General features: G+C 38.2%; 1 protein-coding gene across 6 annotated transcripts in view; it reads left to right on the forward strand.

The window, feature by feature from the left end:
• Positions 1–14,746, forward strand: part of GOLGA4 (golgin A4) — a 127,946-nt gene that overhangs the window by 51,278 nt on the left and 61,922 nt on the right. For 5 of the 6 annotated variants that reach the window (XM_077774002.1, XM_077773996.1, XM_077773997.1 and 2 more), the window contains 4 exons: positions 970–1,099; positions 2,411–2,598; positions 2,891–2,974; positions 5,047–5,194. In XM_077774002.1, the coding sequence (XP_077630128.1) occupies positions 970–1,099; positions 2,411–2,598; positions 2,891–2,974; positions 5,047–5,194 (550 nt within the window). The remainder of the gene's footprint in view (positions 1–969; positions 1,100–2,410; positions 2,599–2,890; positions 2,975–5,046; positions 5,195–14,746) is intronic. The other variant, XM_077774000.1, reaches the window with a different exon arrangement.

Below are 14,746 nucleotides of genomic sequence, written 5' to 3' on the forward strand. Positions count from 1 at the left end.
CTAGTTTTACAGAATGGCCTTTCTTTCTTTGAGAGAGAGAGAGAGAGAGAGAGAGAGTGTGTGTGTGTGTGTTGGGGGGGTGCATGGGTGAGCTGGGGAGGGGCCGTGAGAGAGAACATCCTAAGCAGCCTCCATGCTCAGCACAGAGCCTCACCCAGGGCTTAATTGCAGGACCATGAAATCATGACATGGGATGAAATCATCAGACACTTAGTCTACTAAGCCATCCAGGTGCCTCAAAATGGCCTTTTTTTTGAGAGAGAGAGAGAGAGAGAGAGAGAGAGAGAGAGAGAGAGAATGAGTGGGGGAGGGGCACAGAGAGAGGGGATACAGAATCCAAACTGGGCTCTGCACTGACAGCAGTGAGCCCATGTGGGTCCTGAACTCATGACCTGAGCTGAAGTCGGATGCTCAACCAACTGAGCCACCCAGGCGCCCCTGGCTTATGTTTAGAACTCTTGCTTTTCAGTTTTTGGTTTGTTTTTTTTTTCAGTATAATTTAGTGTGTCTTTTGGCTAACTATGATATCACTGAAAATAGCAAATAAAAAAATCAACTGCATTTAAGAGTAAACATTTTATTTTGATTCCCCCTTCCCAATATGGTGAAAAAGAATGTCTTTTACTCTGTTGCCTCTCTCTTTTATTTTTTTTATTTTTATTTTTTATTTATTTATTTTTTTAAATTTTTTTAAAAATGTTTTTTATTTATTTCTAGGAGAGAGAGAGACAGCATGAGCAGGGGAGGGTCAGAGAGAGAGGGAGTCACAGACTGAAAGAGGCTCCAGGCTCTGAGCTGGCAGTCAGCACAGAGCCCGACGCGGGGCTCGAACCCACGAACCGCGAGATCATGACCTAAGTGAAAGTCGGACGCTTAACCGACTAAGCCACCCAGGCGCCCCGCCTCTCTCTTTTAAAGAAAGTGCTGTCATTTATCTTTTTTTTTCCTAACGCACAAATCCTTTTTTAGGTTTCTCTGCTGAAACAGCGGTTACGAAATGGCCCGATGAATGTTGATTTAATGAAACCATTCCCTCAGACGGAAGCAGAGGCTGAAGGTGTCACTAAAGAGAACACAGATAGTGACACAGAGCCAGTAGGTAAGCTTCACCGTGTCAGAAAGTCCACTTCAAACCTAGAGGAGGGTGTTGAGAGATTCCAGGGCATGGCATGGGCTGAGGTAGAAGTGTCCTCCTATGATTGCCAGAAAGATGCCTGAGTTTTTGTCATTTTGGTTCTTTGTCATTGCTGTTGAGGAGAATGTAGCTAAGTAATTGTTTTAGGACTTGAAAGTCTGTGAGTGGCACCACGTTTTTGTTGTAATTAAAATTCATTATAGTGCTAACTTCAGCAGCACATATACTAAAATGCATTATGCTGTTTTATTGATAGGAGTAGCTAGATTTCATACAAGCAGATCAGTCCTGTTTAAGATTAATGAATTTGTTATTGTCACTGTTTGGCTATTTAATTATTTTAGTAATACTGTTTAAATATTTCTGTATTTAAAGATATCTTTATTTGCTTTCTAATTAGAAAAGAAGGAATGGGGCGCGTGGGTGGCTTAGTTGGTTAAGAGCCCAACTTCAGCTCAGGTCATGATCCCACAGTTCAGCTGTGCTGACAGCTCAGAGCCTGGTGCCTGCTTCAGATTCTGTGTCTCTTCTTTCTGCCCCTTTGCCGCTCATGCTCGCTCTCTCTCTCTCTCAAAAATAAAAAAAAAAGGAAGAAAGAAAAGAAAGAATAGTAAATTTTGTCTCACAATCCAGTTATCACTCTCTATACTCTCTGAGATTTTAAGACACATATTCAGCAAAATCCCCACTTTTTATTTACTAGCTCTTTCTCCCAAAGATATTTATGATAAATTTTTAGTCCAGGCAGAGCCAGGGTAAGGTGCTGAACAGCTGTCTGTGTGAGCAACCAGCCTATAAAGGGTCCTGAAATTCCCCTGTGGGTATGAAAATGTCACTCATTAAGGGTATGGAGAATGTAGAAAGCTCTACTTACTAGAACTCCTCTCAGGAACAGACAAGAATACATTAGAACAAAATTCTTATTAATCCTTTTGGGATGGGAGCCAGGACACAGAAGGCACTTTTGAATAACAAAAGATGATCATCAAACTGTCTTTCAAGAAGGTTGGACTCTGGTAAGTTAGTCCACTCCTGGGTGTTTTGTGCCCTCTGGGGTGGGGTTGTACCTCAGGGAGGTGAATGCGCTACTCTGCTGCTTCAGACACAGGCCATACAAAACAGTGGCAGAACAGGGTTGGGGAGGGCGGGCCTCTCTTCTCCGCCCGGCCCAGAGGCCCGCAGAGCGCTGCGACCCACGTGTGCTGGCAGGGTAACTTCCCGCAGAGCCCTTCTGGTCCTTACTGACTGCCCTTGCCCGTGCTGCTTTATTGATAGCCGTAGATGGAGCTTCTGCTAAAACACGGGAAGTCCTTCAGCAGAGAGTTAAGCGGCAAGAGAACCTACTGCAGCGCTGTAAGGCAACAATCCAGTCACATAAGGAACGATGTGCACTATTAACCAGTGAGAAAGAAGCCCTGCAAGAACAACTAGATGAAAGGCTTCAGGAGCTAGAAAAGATGAAGGTAAACGCACAGAGCTGGGCTTGCTGTAGCCCTGTAACGCAGATCCACAGGCCCCAGCGCGGCCGGCATCGCCCTCTTCTGCACAGCCTTTCCCTAGCTCCACAGCTAGCGTGGAGAGGACTCCCAGCTGCCCTGGGATCCGTAGTTTTGCCGTCCTTTTCAGATGTCCTGTGTACTGTTGCTCTTTCTGGACTGAGGTATCCAAATTAGATAAAATTAGATAAAATGTGTAGAGTTTCGTATGAGGAGAAGCTTTCTTAGAGATGGAAATGAATTTTTAAAATTTTTTTAGGAGCTTCATATGGCTGAGAAGACTAAACTTATCACTCAGTTGCGTGATGCAAAGAACTTAATTGAACAGCTTGAACAAGATAAGGTAAACCAATAAACCTTACGATACTAAAATTTGTCAGGGGGCCCCAGAATTCACTTTGGAAGCAGTTAGAAGCATTCAGGCTTATGCTTTCCAAAGTTCTTACAGCCGCTTCCATGAAAAATCTTTTTGTTGTAATTTCGAAATTTAAATAACTGTTAGCATTCATTGTAAATCATGTGAAGCTGATTCTCTGTGTTTTTTTTATTCCAGTAAGTATTTTGATTTATAGATTAGCATAACTATTGCCAAATAAATCTATTTATAGTACCTAAGTACTTTTCAGAGAAAAGTTTAATTTTTTATAGGTAAGACATTACTAAAAGTGAATGATACTAAGTATTGTCTTCGTATGTAATAGAAACAGATTAATCTCTCAGATAAGTAAAGAAGTGGCAGTGTATATATTAGTATAAACAGAAGTTTCTGCACACACATTTTAGGGTGCACAGGTGAGATTGGCAGTGTAGAGGTGGAGCAGCAGCTGTGGCTGTGGCAGCGAAAACCACTAAAAATTCCCAGGTGAATGCATTCCACCCGAGTCTTTCAGCCCTGAGTTCTTGGTTTCTTTTTCTAGAGCAGCTCCAAGTTGGTTCCTGTTGTTCACCATTTTCTTCAGTATGCTGCTTTATAGCTGTAGTATTTTAAGTGGCCAGGCAATTAAGGACATGTCAGAGCTGTTTACTTTTGAAACGGATTAGCAGTCTTTTCATTTTCTGATGTCATTTTGCCAGATTCTACGCTATACACTTCAGGAAGGCCCCCCTTAAAAAAAGGGAACCCACCACCCAGTTTCAGCAGTTAGCATCTCAAGACTAATCTTGTTTCATCTGCACATGCCCAGCCCTTATTCTCCTCGACCCAGAATTTACTTTCTTGTAGAGCAAATCTGAGAAGTCTCATCATTTCTTCCTTTAGTATTTTGATGTATATTTAAAACAAAGGACTCTTTCTATTTTTATAAAAACATAGCTACATTTTAATGATCACCATCTAAAAATGTAATAATTCCTTAATACCATCACCTATCTAGTCTCAGATTTTTTTGTCTCATACTTTTTCCCTCTTTTCTGTGAGTCAAGATCTAAATAAGTTTCTTTCATTGCAGTTGGTTGATAAGACTCTTAAGACTTCTTTTAATCAGTAGGTCCATTGCCCTCCCTCTCTGTGTCTCTTTTTCTCCATTGTGATTTGGTTTTTGAAGAAACTGAAGGCTGACAGTCTTGTTCTGAAATTTTGTATAATCCCCATTCACCTGGTTTTTATCTGTCCATTTTATTAGCCATCCTGAAGAGTCATACCGTAAACTAAGGTTTGACAAACCCTGCAAGTAAAGTAGTAATCTTGCGATCATGAAATAGCTGTCCCAAAATCTTGTTTTTCAAGAGACAAGTCGAACTACCCTGTTTTTTGTTAGTTGCAAGTGACTGATTCAGTGTATACTATATACCGTATAATATATAATATTGATTCCTTTTCCCCCCAGTGACCTTCATTTCATTTGTAGATTATCCAGAGAGTGGGAAGACCGTAGCAGTTAGCAAATTGGGAGACTAGGGGTGGCACCAGAGACTGTTACAAGAGAAAGGAGAGAAAGCAGGCAGACCTGTACTTGGTCCATTGTCATGGCAACAGTAACCTCCAGCCTCTGAGGCTCTCCCCGAATTCTGGCACAGATCGATAACTATAGTTCATGGTGGCCCTGAGCCAAGCACAAAAGGCTATATTTTGTTCATTATAAACTATTTACTGAGATAGGGAACATTGTAGCAAACACTTATAGAAAGATTATAAATCTTTTAACTAAAATATGTTTTTAACGCTCAAAAGAATGAACTTACTATTAAAATGCTTTTTCATAGTAACAAATACCCTGATCTGCCAGGAAACCAGAGTATATAGTGCAGCATAGAGCACAGAACACAGACTTCAGTTTGTGAAATACAGAAGGAATTCTTATCCCATACTTAGTAAGAAATCTAAGTAAGTTTTCTGCCTTTTCAGTGGCTTTGATATGTGCTATTGATGGAGCAGTTTTGTTACGCAAACACTTTAGTGTCTGCACTTCTGTTTAGGGAATGGTAATAGCAGAGACCAAACGTCAGATGCACGAAACCCTGGAAATGAAAGAAGAAGAAATTGCTCAACTTCGTAGTCGCATCAAACAGATGACCACTCAGGGAGAAGAGCTTCGGGAACAGAAAGAAAAGTCCGAAAGAGCTGGTAAGAACTCAGGGGTTATTTGTTTTATGCTGGAATTCAAAAGTCATGTAAAGTGATGGACCAAACAACATTTAGAAAAATTAGTTAACTTTTGATATTGATACAGAGATTCTGTACAAGATACTGAACTATTCCTTAGAGGAGGGAGGGGCTGGTGAATTGTGGCCCATGGATGGCTATTTGTAGGACTCGCAAGCTTAGAATGCTTTTTACATTTTTCTGTGGTTAGAAAGAAGAAGCAGCATATGTGACAGAGACCATGCGTGGCCTAAAAAGCCTAAAGTATTTACCATTTGGTCCTTTTGTAGAAACGTTTGCTGAGTTTCTGCCCCCAAGTAGCAGAATTCAGGTTTACAATTTGGAACTCCCCAAGCAGGCACAGCACAGTGCACAGTACATAACTGCTCCCCTACAGGTGTTCTGGGGTGAACTGAAAGCTTAAGATAGTGTATAGAAAAAAGTAAAAGATAAGCCTTTTAACATAAGAGAATTATGTTTTGTCACAATAAATGGAGGCTGTGGAAGTGTAGAGACCAGCATAGAATTCCACAAGGTACGATACTGGGTAATGTGAGGAACGAGAGGGGAGAGCAGAGTGCACGAGCACTTCAGGTTCATGAGGGTGTGAGTGTTGCGTTGGGCCTCCAGGAAGGGATACAAGGGGCCTAAGCAGAGAGCTGGGGGCAGCACACATTTCGGTCACTCCAAGGTCAGCAGACTGTTAAGATCTTGAAAGGTGCATAGCTGAGCTTAGACACTCATGTACTAGGTAGCAAGAAACTAGTCATAGGAAAGCATAATGTGATGGCAGCTAATGTTTTGTGTTGAAATGAAGTGGGAAGTCAGACTTGAAAAAGCAAAGGCAGATCTGGGCTTGAAGGACTGAGAACTTGGGCACTGTGGCTGGGATGGGTCTGGAAAATAGAGGAAGAGTAGAACCTGCTGAATTTGGTGTCTGATCAACTTTCAGGGACAGAAAACCGGTAGAAGTCTAAGATGACTCCAAGGTTTTAAGCTTAGGAGACTGAATGAAAAGTGAGAAGTCAGAATAGGAAATCTAACTGGGGAATTTGAGGAATGGAGTAAAATGATGGGTTTGCTTAGATACTGAATTTTCCCAACCACGAGCGTTCCAAATGGAAGTGACTTGTTGAAATTTGGGAAAAGAAGCTAGGGCATTTTTCAGGAGTCAGGAGCCTAAGGTTGAAGCCTGTGGTTAAATCTGTAGGAGGGCGGCTGATTTGATTAGGTTTGCAGCAGCACTAGTAGTAGTTGCTGTGTATTAGCACACATGCTGCCGCCACTGCTGCTACTGGCCATCATTTAGGTTTTCTTAGGCAAGGCTGTTACAGATGCATTATTTGTCTTTTCTATGTGAGTACATGTTTCTAATCCCCTCAGTTTCTTTGAAATAGGTACTATTATTCCCGATAGGAAAAACCTAAGATTGTGGAGGTTAAGCCGCTTGCCTACATTCACACACAAGAGAGTAAGTGTATGGTCAGAATTTGAATCCAGTCATTTTGAGTCCAGAGTCTGTGCTCTTAACCACAGAAATCTAGAGTGTGGCAGAGAGAAATAAATGAGAGGGGAAAAAGTTACACAGGGAGTCATAGGAATTGTGGATAGTTGAGCTTTTGGGAGAATCTAGGAACCATTTCCAGAAGTGAGAGAGAGGTAAGTTGAAGATTTTTAAAAAGGTCTTTAGCTTTAGTGAGGATTTGACTCCCAGGATGCAGTTTCAAAAATGATTTTAGAAACCAGATTATAAAATTTAAGGAGGGAAATAAATCTGGATGAGAGAGCTATTTGGTTGATACCAAATGTGCTCATAAATATCTCTTTGAAGTGTTTTATTTGGGGGGGCAGATTAGTTAATGAATTTGTTTCCAGCAAACCTAAGAAAATTTCCCTTCGGAGAGCGTTGATTGACAGCAGCTCTCAGAATGTCATCTCTGAAAAATTACCAGAAGCAGTTTGAGGGTCGTGAGACGTTGTTCAACAGGTTTGCTTTCAGTGAACAGTAAACCTAATGCGTGGTCTCAATTTCTTATATCAAGCCTTTCCATTTTCAGGACTGCTTTTGTTGACTAATGTAACCAGTCAAGAGAAAATAATACTGTTGAAGGGGGTTAAGTTTTCTTTTAAAAGTGGGGTGTATCTTGTGAGGAGGTAGAAACCCATGACCCAATATCAAGTTGACAGTGGTGAGTGACAGAAAAGCAGACAAAATATATAGTTAATTCACATGTAGGGTAAACGATTAGTAAGTACTTAAAGAGGGACTTATGATTTAAAGTTATTTAATAGAGACATTAACTTGGAAAGTCTTTGGATCACACTGGTGTAAGTGTTTTTACAGGTATTTCAAAAACTATATTTGTAGTCCCAATTATTGGACTGTGACAGAAAGTTGTAACAGACTCATTATGCATTGAAGATACTGCCTTTTAAATCTATAATGAAAACTACTTTTGCACGACAAGTGCATTTCATCTACTGATCTTAGTTGAGTCTGAACAGAAGTGTTGAAATGTAAAATAGTGTTTAGATCAAATATAAAATGCATATGCCAGTTGACAGAAAAATTCCAGTTTAGTGCTGAAAATAAGAAAAGGTGTTTATAAAGGAAGTAGAGAGGTTCCATATGGTCTGTGAACATAATCTGGCTCTTGGAGAATTCTCTTCCTCTGTGAAATATTTGTCTTTCTCTTTGGAAAGAAGCATTAATAGCGTTAACATCATTAAAGCTTGTAGTTGTTAAAAGATTTTTAGAAATAAATTTGTCTACATAAAACAATTTTAAAAGAATATAAACTCTCCTAATGCATTTTTAACTGTAAAAAATTTAACTCTGATATATTTAGTAATTCTTGACATGTGGCTACCACTAGACAAATAACTTTTTTTTTTTCTTTGGCTCACTTATTTTGGAGGTAAAAATCAGCTCAAGTACATTTCCCACTACTCTTCTTAGAAAACAGTCTATTGTACTAGTTCTCATAGGTTTTCTAAATGAGCTGTCATGCCTCCCATATGCTGGAGGACAAGAAAATCCGAATGGCTTTGATTTTAAAAGGAACAGTTCTATCCTAAAAGACCAAAACTATGTGAATGTGGTGATGTGCCTCCCTTACAGGATATGCTGACCAACCTTGCAGTTCTTACTGCACTCCTCCCTAGTGGAGCTGCTGGACATGGTTTTTGAAGTAGGCTACTCAGTGCTCTTGTTTGTTAAGATTATTTATTTTAGTGGATAAAGAAAACCAAACCAAATATATTTGTTAGAAGCGTTTTGCTACAATTGTTGATAGTATTCCTTTCTAACTGTGACTTAAGAACAGATGGCCATATCTTCAAGTAACCAGGTTTTAAACTTAGAGAAGTCTGGTAATTCAGCTGTAGTGCATAATGCTGTATTTTAGATGCTATGTATTATCACTAGTTGTCTAGAATATTATCTCTTCTGTGTAACACCAGTGCAGAATGTTACTGCTGCTGAAGTTCACACTAGGTTTTGGCTGTTCTGTGTGTGTGCGCATGTGTATGTTTTAAGTGGGGTAGGAGGTACAGGTGGATGGCTGGTTATTAACACAGTGTATTACAAAAACATTAGAAAATAGAGAAAATGCAAGCACATCACTGTTGTTGCAATACACTTCCATTTAGTCTTTTTCTCCAATCCTTTTTTTTATATTATTGCAATCATACATACAATTTTATATGCTCCTTTTTCTCCATTTAACATTATATTAGGAGTACGTTTACCTGTTGCTAAAATACTAACATTTTAATGACTGTGTCAGAATGCATGTATGTCATGTACTTAACCATTTCTCTCTTGATCAACATTTAAGTTATTTTCTATTTTTGCTGTTATGAATAACACTGTAACAGCTCTGTGATATAGCTTATTCCATCTTTGAATTTTTTCTGAGGATAAATTCTTACCCATAGACTTCTAGGTTGTTGTTTTTTTTATAAGTTACTTTTACATATTTAAATATAGCCACTACAAAAAACCCACACCGCAGTCCCCCCATTAACATGTTCTTGGTTACAGTTATGCAAAATGAATAAAATCTTCTGCCTGGATTAGGAAAGCTTCCAGAATATCTTTTGTAAACCTTGTTTCCCTTTCATTTACCCTGTCTTTGCCTAAGTCATGTGTTTTATATGATTGGCTGCATTTAAACAAATGAACTCATAACATTCTTTGCTTTTTTATTGCCATGTTGTGTTTGTGCAGGAAATAAGTTTTTTATTCATTTGTGTGGTATAGGCCTGATATCAGATATTCAGTGGAATATATTGACATTTGAAGGACCCTCTTAAATAGAGTTCATGTATTTAAATAATATGTAAGATTTATTCATACTTATATAATAAACAAAAATCACATGTGTATTTAAGTGCTTTGTTAGTTGCTGATAATTTATGTAGTTTTCTTGGAGTCTTAAGTCTCACAAAACATCTTATTTTTGTGCATCCACACATGCCAATAAGTGACTCATGGTGCCTTTCCCAAGCCTTGTATGAACAGGACTGGGGTAAGGGCTGTTTTTTTTTCCCTTATCATGGGTACTTAGAAAAAGCTTTATCAAGAAAATTCCATGTTTCTCAGGCAAAAAAGTATGAATCAAAGTAGAGTTTAAAGCTGTCATGTTAGATAAGTGGTATATACCTATTTTGGCACTAAACGTATACCTGGTGGAAAAATTTATTATTTTAAATGGAATTAGATTTTCGTTCATTATGGGTGGTTTACTTACTAGCCATCTATTCATAGGTGCTTGATAAATTTCTACAGTATTAGCCATGCACCCTTACTTTTCCACAGTCCTCCTCATCTGGCACTTACGTCCCTGGCAGTGTCACTGTCACTGAGAAACATCAGGAGCACATTGTTTTGCTACAGAATCATATTTTCATTCCTTCTTTTTTATTTGAGTATGGTTGATACACAGTAGTACATCAGTTTCAGGTGTAGGACATAGTGATTGGACACAACTGTACGTTAATGCTGTGCTCACCACACCTGTGGCTCCCCATCTTTCCCACACGGTGCTGGTACAGTACCTACCCGCCTATCAGAATTATCTTTTCCATTTAATTACATTTACTTGTCTTTAGCTTATATTTTTTAAGATTAGCCTCATGTTTTCAAGGTATAGATAAATTGCATGTAAGGAGTGCATGAACATTTGGAAAGATCTGTAAAATTTGTCAAGTTTTTAAAATTTTTAAAAGTCAAAGCACAGTCTGTAGAGTGACTCTTGTTATGTATTTTGGAAAGTGACTCAAAAAGTTGATTTCCATTGCAAAGGTGATAATTACATTTCTGAAGGCCCCAATTTATATATAAGTATTGCACAGTCTGGTTTGTACCACTGGGTGGTAGTATTATTTTCTTTGACATAAGCTCTAGACAAGTGGTTTTCCATCTTTTCTTCATCTGAGGGAACTCTTTTACACTGTTGAAACTTTCTGAGGATTCCAAAGAGCTTTTGCTTGTGTGGGTTCTATGATATTAACCGTATTAGAAATTCAGGCTAGGAAACGAAAACACTTCCTAGTTCATTTAAAAATAACAATTATAAACCTGTTATATATTAGTCCAAATACTTTTATAAAAATTACTTATATTTTCCAAAACAAAATTTAGTGTGAAGAGTGGTCCTCTTTTACATTTTTGCTTATCTCATTGTTTGGTTTATAATAGAAGATAGCAGATTTTCATACCTATTTCTATATTCAATCTGTTGTGATACATTATTCTGATTGAAATATATGAGGAAAATCTGCCATTATACAGATATGCATTTGGAAAACAGACGACTTCTGAGAGGGTCTCAGGACTCTAGGATCTGTATACCACACCTTGAAAACTGCTAGTCTAGACTTTGCTTTTATTCACAAAAGAGCCTTGATGGTGGGCTAGAATTCTGATAAAAATCTTTTTATTGCTTTCTGTGTTAATTTGCATTTCATTCATTTTGTAGTACTGCCTGTATTTTGTTTTTATTTTGTTTTGTTATTTTGTTTTTTTAGTTTAATATAAAACATGAATTTTAGCAGCTCTTTTGATGGGATGAAGACATAGGGACTGGCTTACTTATTCATTCTTGATGTTATCAATCAGCTTCTTAGGGTCACCAGTTAATCTACAGGTTGGCAGCCTTTCCCCTCTTCTGCATCTGTGCTTATTCCCTGCAGAGGGAGTAAAAATGGGTCTTATTATCCTTACAGTAACGTGTCCTCTGGGATAGTTCCACGAACAGCAATGCTACCTGGGTCTCAGAATTCTGGCATTTGTTACTGCGATTGGTGAGCAGGCTGAGGATGAGGAGAGACAAAGATGGTGAAGTGGCAAAATCAAATATCACATTCTTCCTAGCTTTGCCTACAGTTTATTCTCCATGCCCTTTACTACTTCCGCCGCCTTCTTGTCAAAACCCACTGCCTACTAGCTTATGCTTCACAGATGCCAAACATCCAGTAAATGTTTGATGAATGGATGGTTGGATTCTTGATTAGCTATAGGTGATCAACCCAGTTGTCTGCTTTTCTCATAATCCCCATGGATGTCAGTGAAACTCGTCTGAAGTGGAAAGTGAGGAACTAGTGACAAAATTATGATCTCCCTTGGCATTTTACTTTTGACAGAGGACCATTCTTAAGGTTTATTAAATTTTTGCCTAGGAATATTTTCAAAGTTTTTTTTTTTTTTTTTTTTAATTTTAAATACAAAGTGCCTGAGATACATTGAATTTTGCTTTGGAAGAACACAGTGTGTTCTTGCAACATCGGGCAGCAGTCCGTGCTTAGCCTTCCCGTTGTCGTGTGTGTGACTGGTTTTCCTGCGCATCCTTGCATGCTGGCCGAGGGCTCGTCAGCGGCGGCTGATGCACGCTTTCTTTTTCCCCGCTCATTTACCCTTTGTTGATGATTAGAAGATAAGTTATGTAGACATGCAGAACATACTTCGTTAGTACTCACATTAAAACCCTAGGCTAGTTTCATTTTGGAAAGAGTGGGAATTTCCTCTTCAGAGTGTCACAAGTTGTGGACACTACTTTTCTGTATCTGATGGTAATAAGATCAGAAGGTGCAATGTTTCTGGTTAGTAAGTAAACTCTCAGTACATCCTCCTTCAACACTGAGTTGGGACTCACTGTTGGAGGCAGACTTCCTGCAAGGACGTGGCTTCATTCGTGGCACAGGGTAGATCCAGAATGTACTTGGAGTATGTTTTCTGTATGTCAGTATGTATAATGAGTTTTAATGACAGCCCCCCCCTTTTCTGGATACTTGATAACATTTCCATAAAGCAGGGTGGAGATGGAACACAGTAGAGTTTTAGTGTGTCTCTCAGAAGTGTAACATGACTATAATTTGTTCAGCATTAGAAGCCATCAGTAATTGATTCAGAAATTCTGGTTTAGTAAGATGCATGAATTGTCCAACGGAGCTGGATCAATGTCAGCATTCTTAGAGTTTTTAAAAATAATGCAAGGTGAGGATTATTCCTTAAATATAATTTTAAAGTTCTGGCAACAAGCTAATTTATATATTCAAGTTGATTTATCATCTGAGGGGAAAGTGAGATGCCTCAGTTCTTGCATTTGAGTAAGAATGTTGAATTAAAAGATTTCAAAGATTTCTTTATAGGTATAAAATTGTGTGGTTCTCTGACATGGTAGCGGAAAGTGGGAGGTGAATAGAGCTGTGGGACCAGATCTCTCTTACTTTAATCATTGTATGATGCATAACCAAGTGGCTTAGGAAAATACTTTCAGTGGATGAAACACTAAAATTAGAATAGAGAAGAATCTTCGAAACTTTACTGAGTGTGGTTAGAAAACTGAATTATTGGAAAATTATTTCTGAATAGGAACTTTGTGACATAGATTTTTTTGTTTCCAATGGTGAGAGCACCACTTCTATTTTTATACTGTACCAATTTCTGGAATTTTAAGAATAAAAATGAGGAAAATTCACTTGGTATTGTCTATATACAGTTTTGTTTTATTTTGCTTAATCAGGACAAGTTTTACATTTAAAACTCGATTTGTTGGAAGAATATCAAAACTACCTTCAGGTTTTCCGGAGCCTGATCTCAGAGATTTCTGTAAAGTGCTTAGAAGTGCTAAGATACTATTTGACGTGCTGAATAATAATGGTACTGAAAAGATGCTGGTGACATCCAAGCATTAAAAAATTCTTTTTCTGTTTTTTTATTTCCCAGATTTAAACCATCAGCACAAACTGAGCAGTAAGCACTTTGTTATAGAATTTCTTTCCCATAATTGATTACTTGACTTTAGGAAACTGGCTTTTTAGAAATTAGGAAACTAATTTCTTGTTAGCAGCAAGAGATATTTCTTTATGCTTGACACTAAAATTTAGTATAGGAAAAGAACATCTAAATAAAACAAAAACAACATTTTCTTTTGAATATTTAATTTTCCAACATGTTTATGTCTGAGGATCTTGGTGTTTGCTGGCAAATACCAATAAAGTTAGAGCAGGAATCTTTAAAAAGGATTTCAGCTAATTAATGTCCCTTTGAAATTTAGAGCATCAGTTTTTTACTTTGGGCATTTATTATAAAATGAATGAATTGAACAGGTTAAATTAAAATTTTTTTAAGTTTATTTATTTTGAGAGAGAGAGCGAACGAGCATGAGTTGGGGAGGGGTGGAGAAAGAATTCCAAGCAGGCTCCATGCTGTCAATGCAGAACCTGACATGGGGCTTGAACTCTCTCGAATGGTGAGATCATGACTTGAGCCGAGATCAAGAATTAGACGCTTAACTGACTGAGCCACCCAGGCACCCCTGAACAGGTTTTTTTTTTAAATATCAAAGTTATATAGTTGCTAGAGAAGTTATTTTTTTAAATGTTGAGTAAAGTAAGTTGTATTTCTCAGTTGTTACCGGAATTCCTTTCTCTTGCCTTTTTTTTTTTTGTATTAATGCAACTTACCATTAAGAAAATGCTATAGAACAGATATTTGTCTTCAGGTATGAAATTCCTGTGCCCAACCACTGTCTGTTAAGGGTAAGCCAAGTTGTGATTAGTAAAAGGGCTTTTTGTTTTTGAGATGCTATAGGTTGAAGTTGTACATTTCTTATACCACTGAGGGTGAAAATACTCTGTTTTAATGAACTGTCTCTCCTCTGGACACAGGTTTCTTGATAGGATTAAAATCCCATCTTGAAATTTTATCAAAATCCCATCTTGAATGTTTTATTTATAGTCCAGCTCTGTGGTAAAGGGAAGCCTGATGTCTTCTGTGAGGACTAAAGAAAATAATCTAGGATGGTAATAGCAGTAAGATTTTGACAGCATATCACCACGCCAGCAGAGAGAAACACGTACAGTGCGCACATGCACACACATACTTACACACATACATCTGCACACAAGCGCACACACATATTTCCGGTGCCGAGTTACCTAGTTGGTGTACCGGCCCTATCAGATTTTGGTGGAAGCTGGGTGAGCTGTTGGCCTCCTTAAAGATAATACTGCTGTATCCTAGATGCT

The sequence above is a fragment of the Crocuta crocuta genome, unplaced genomic scaffold (genome assembly GCF_008692635.1).
Source record: "Crocuta crocuta isolate KB4526 unplaced genomic scaffold, BGI_CrCroc_1.0 scaffold541, whole genome shotgun sequence".
Classification (NCBI taxonomy): Eukaryota; Metazoa; Chordata; class Mammalia; order Carnivora; family Hyaenidae; genus Crocuta; species Crocuta crocuta.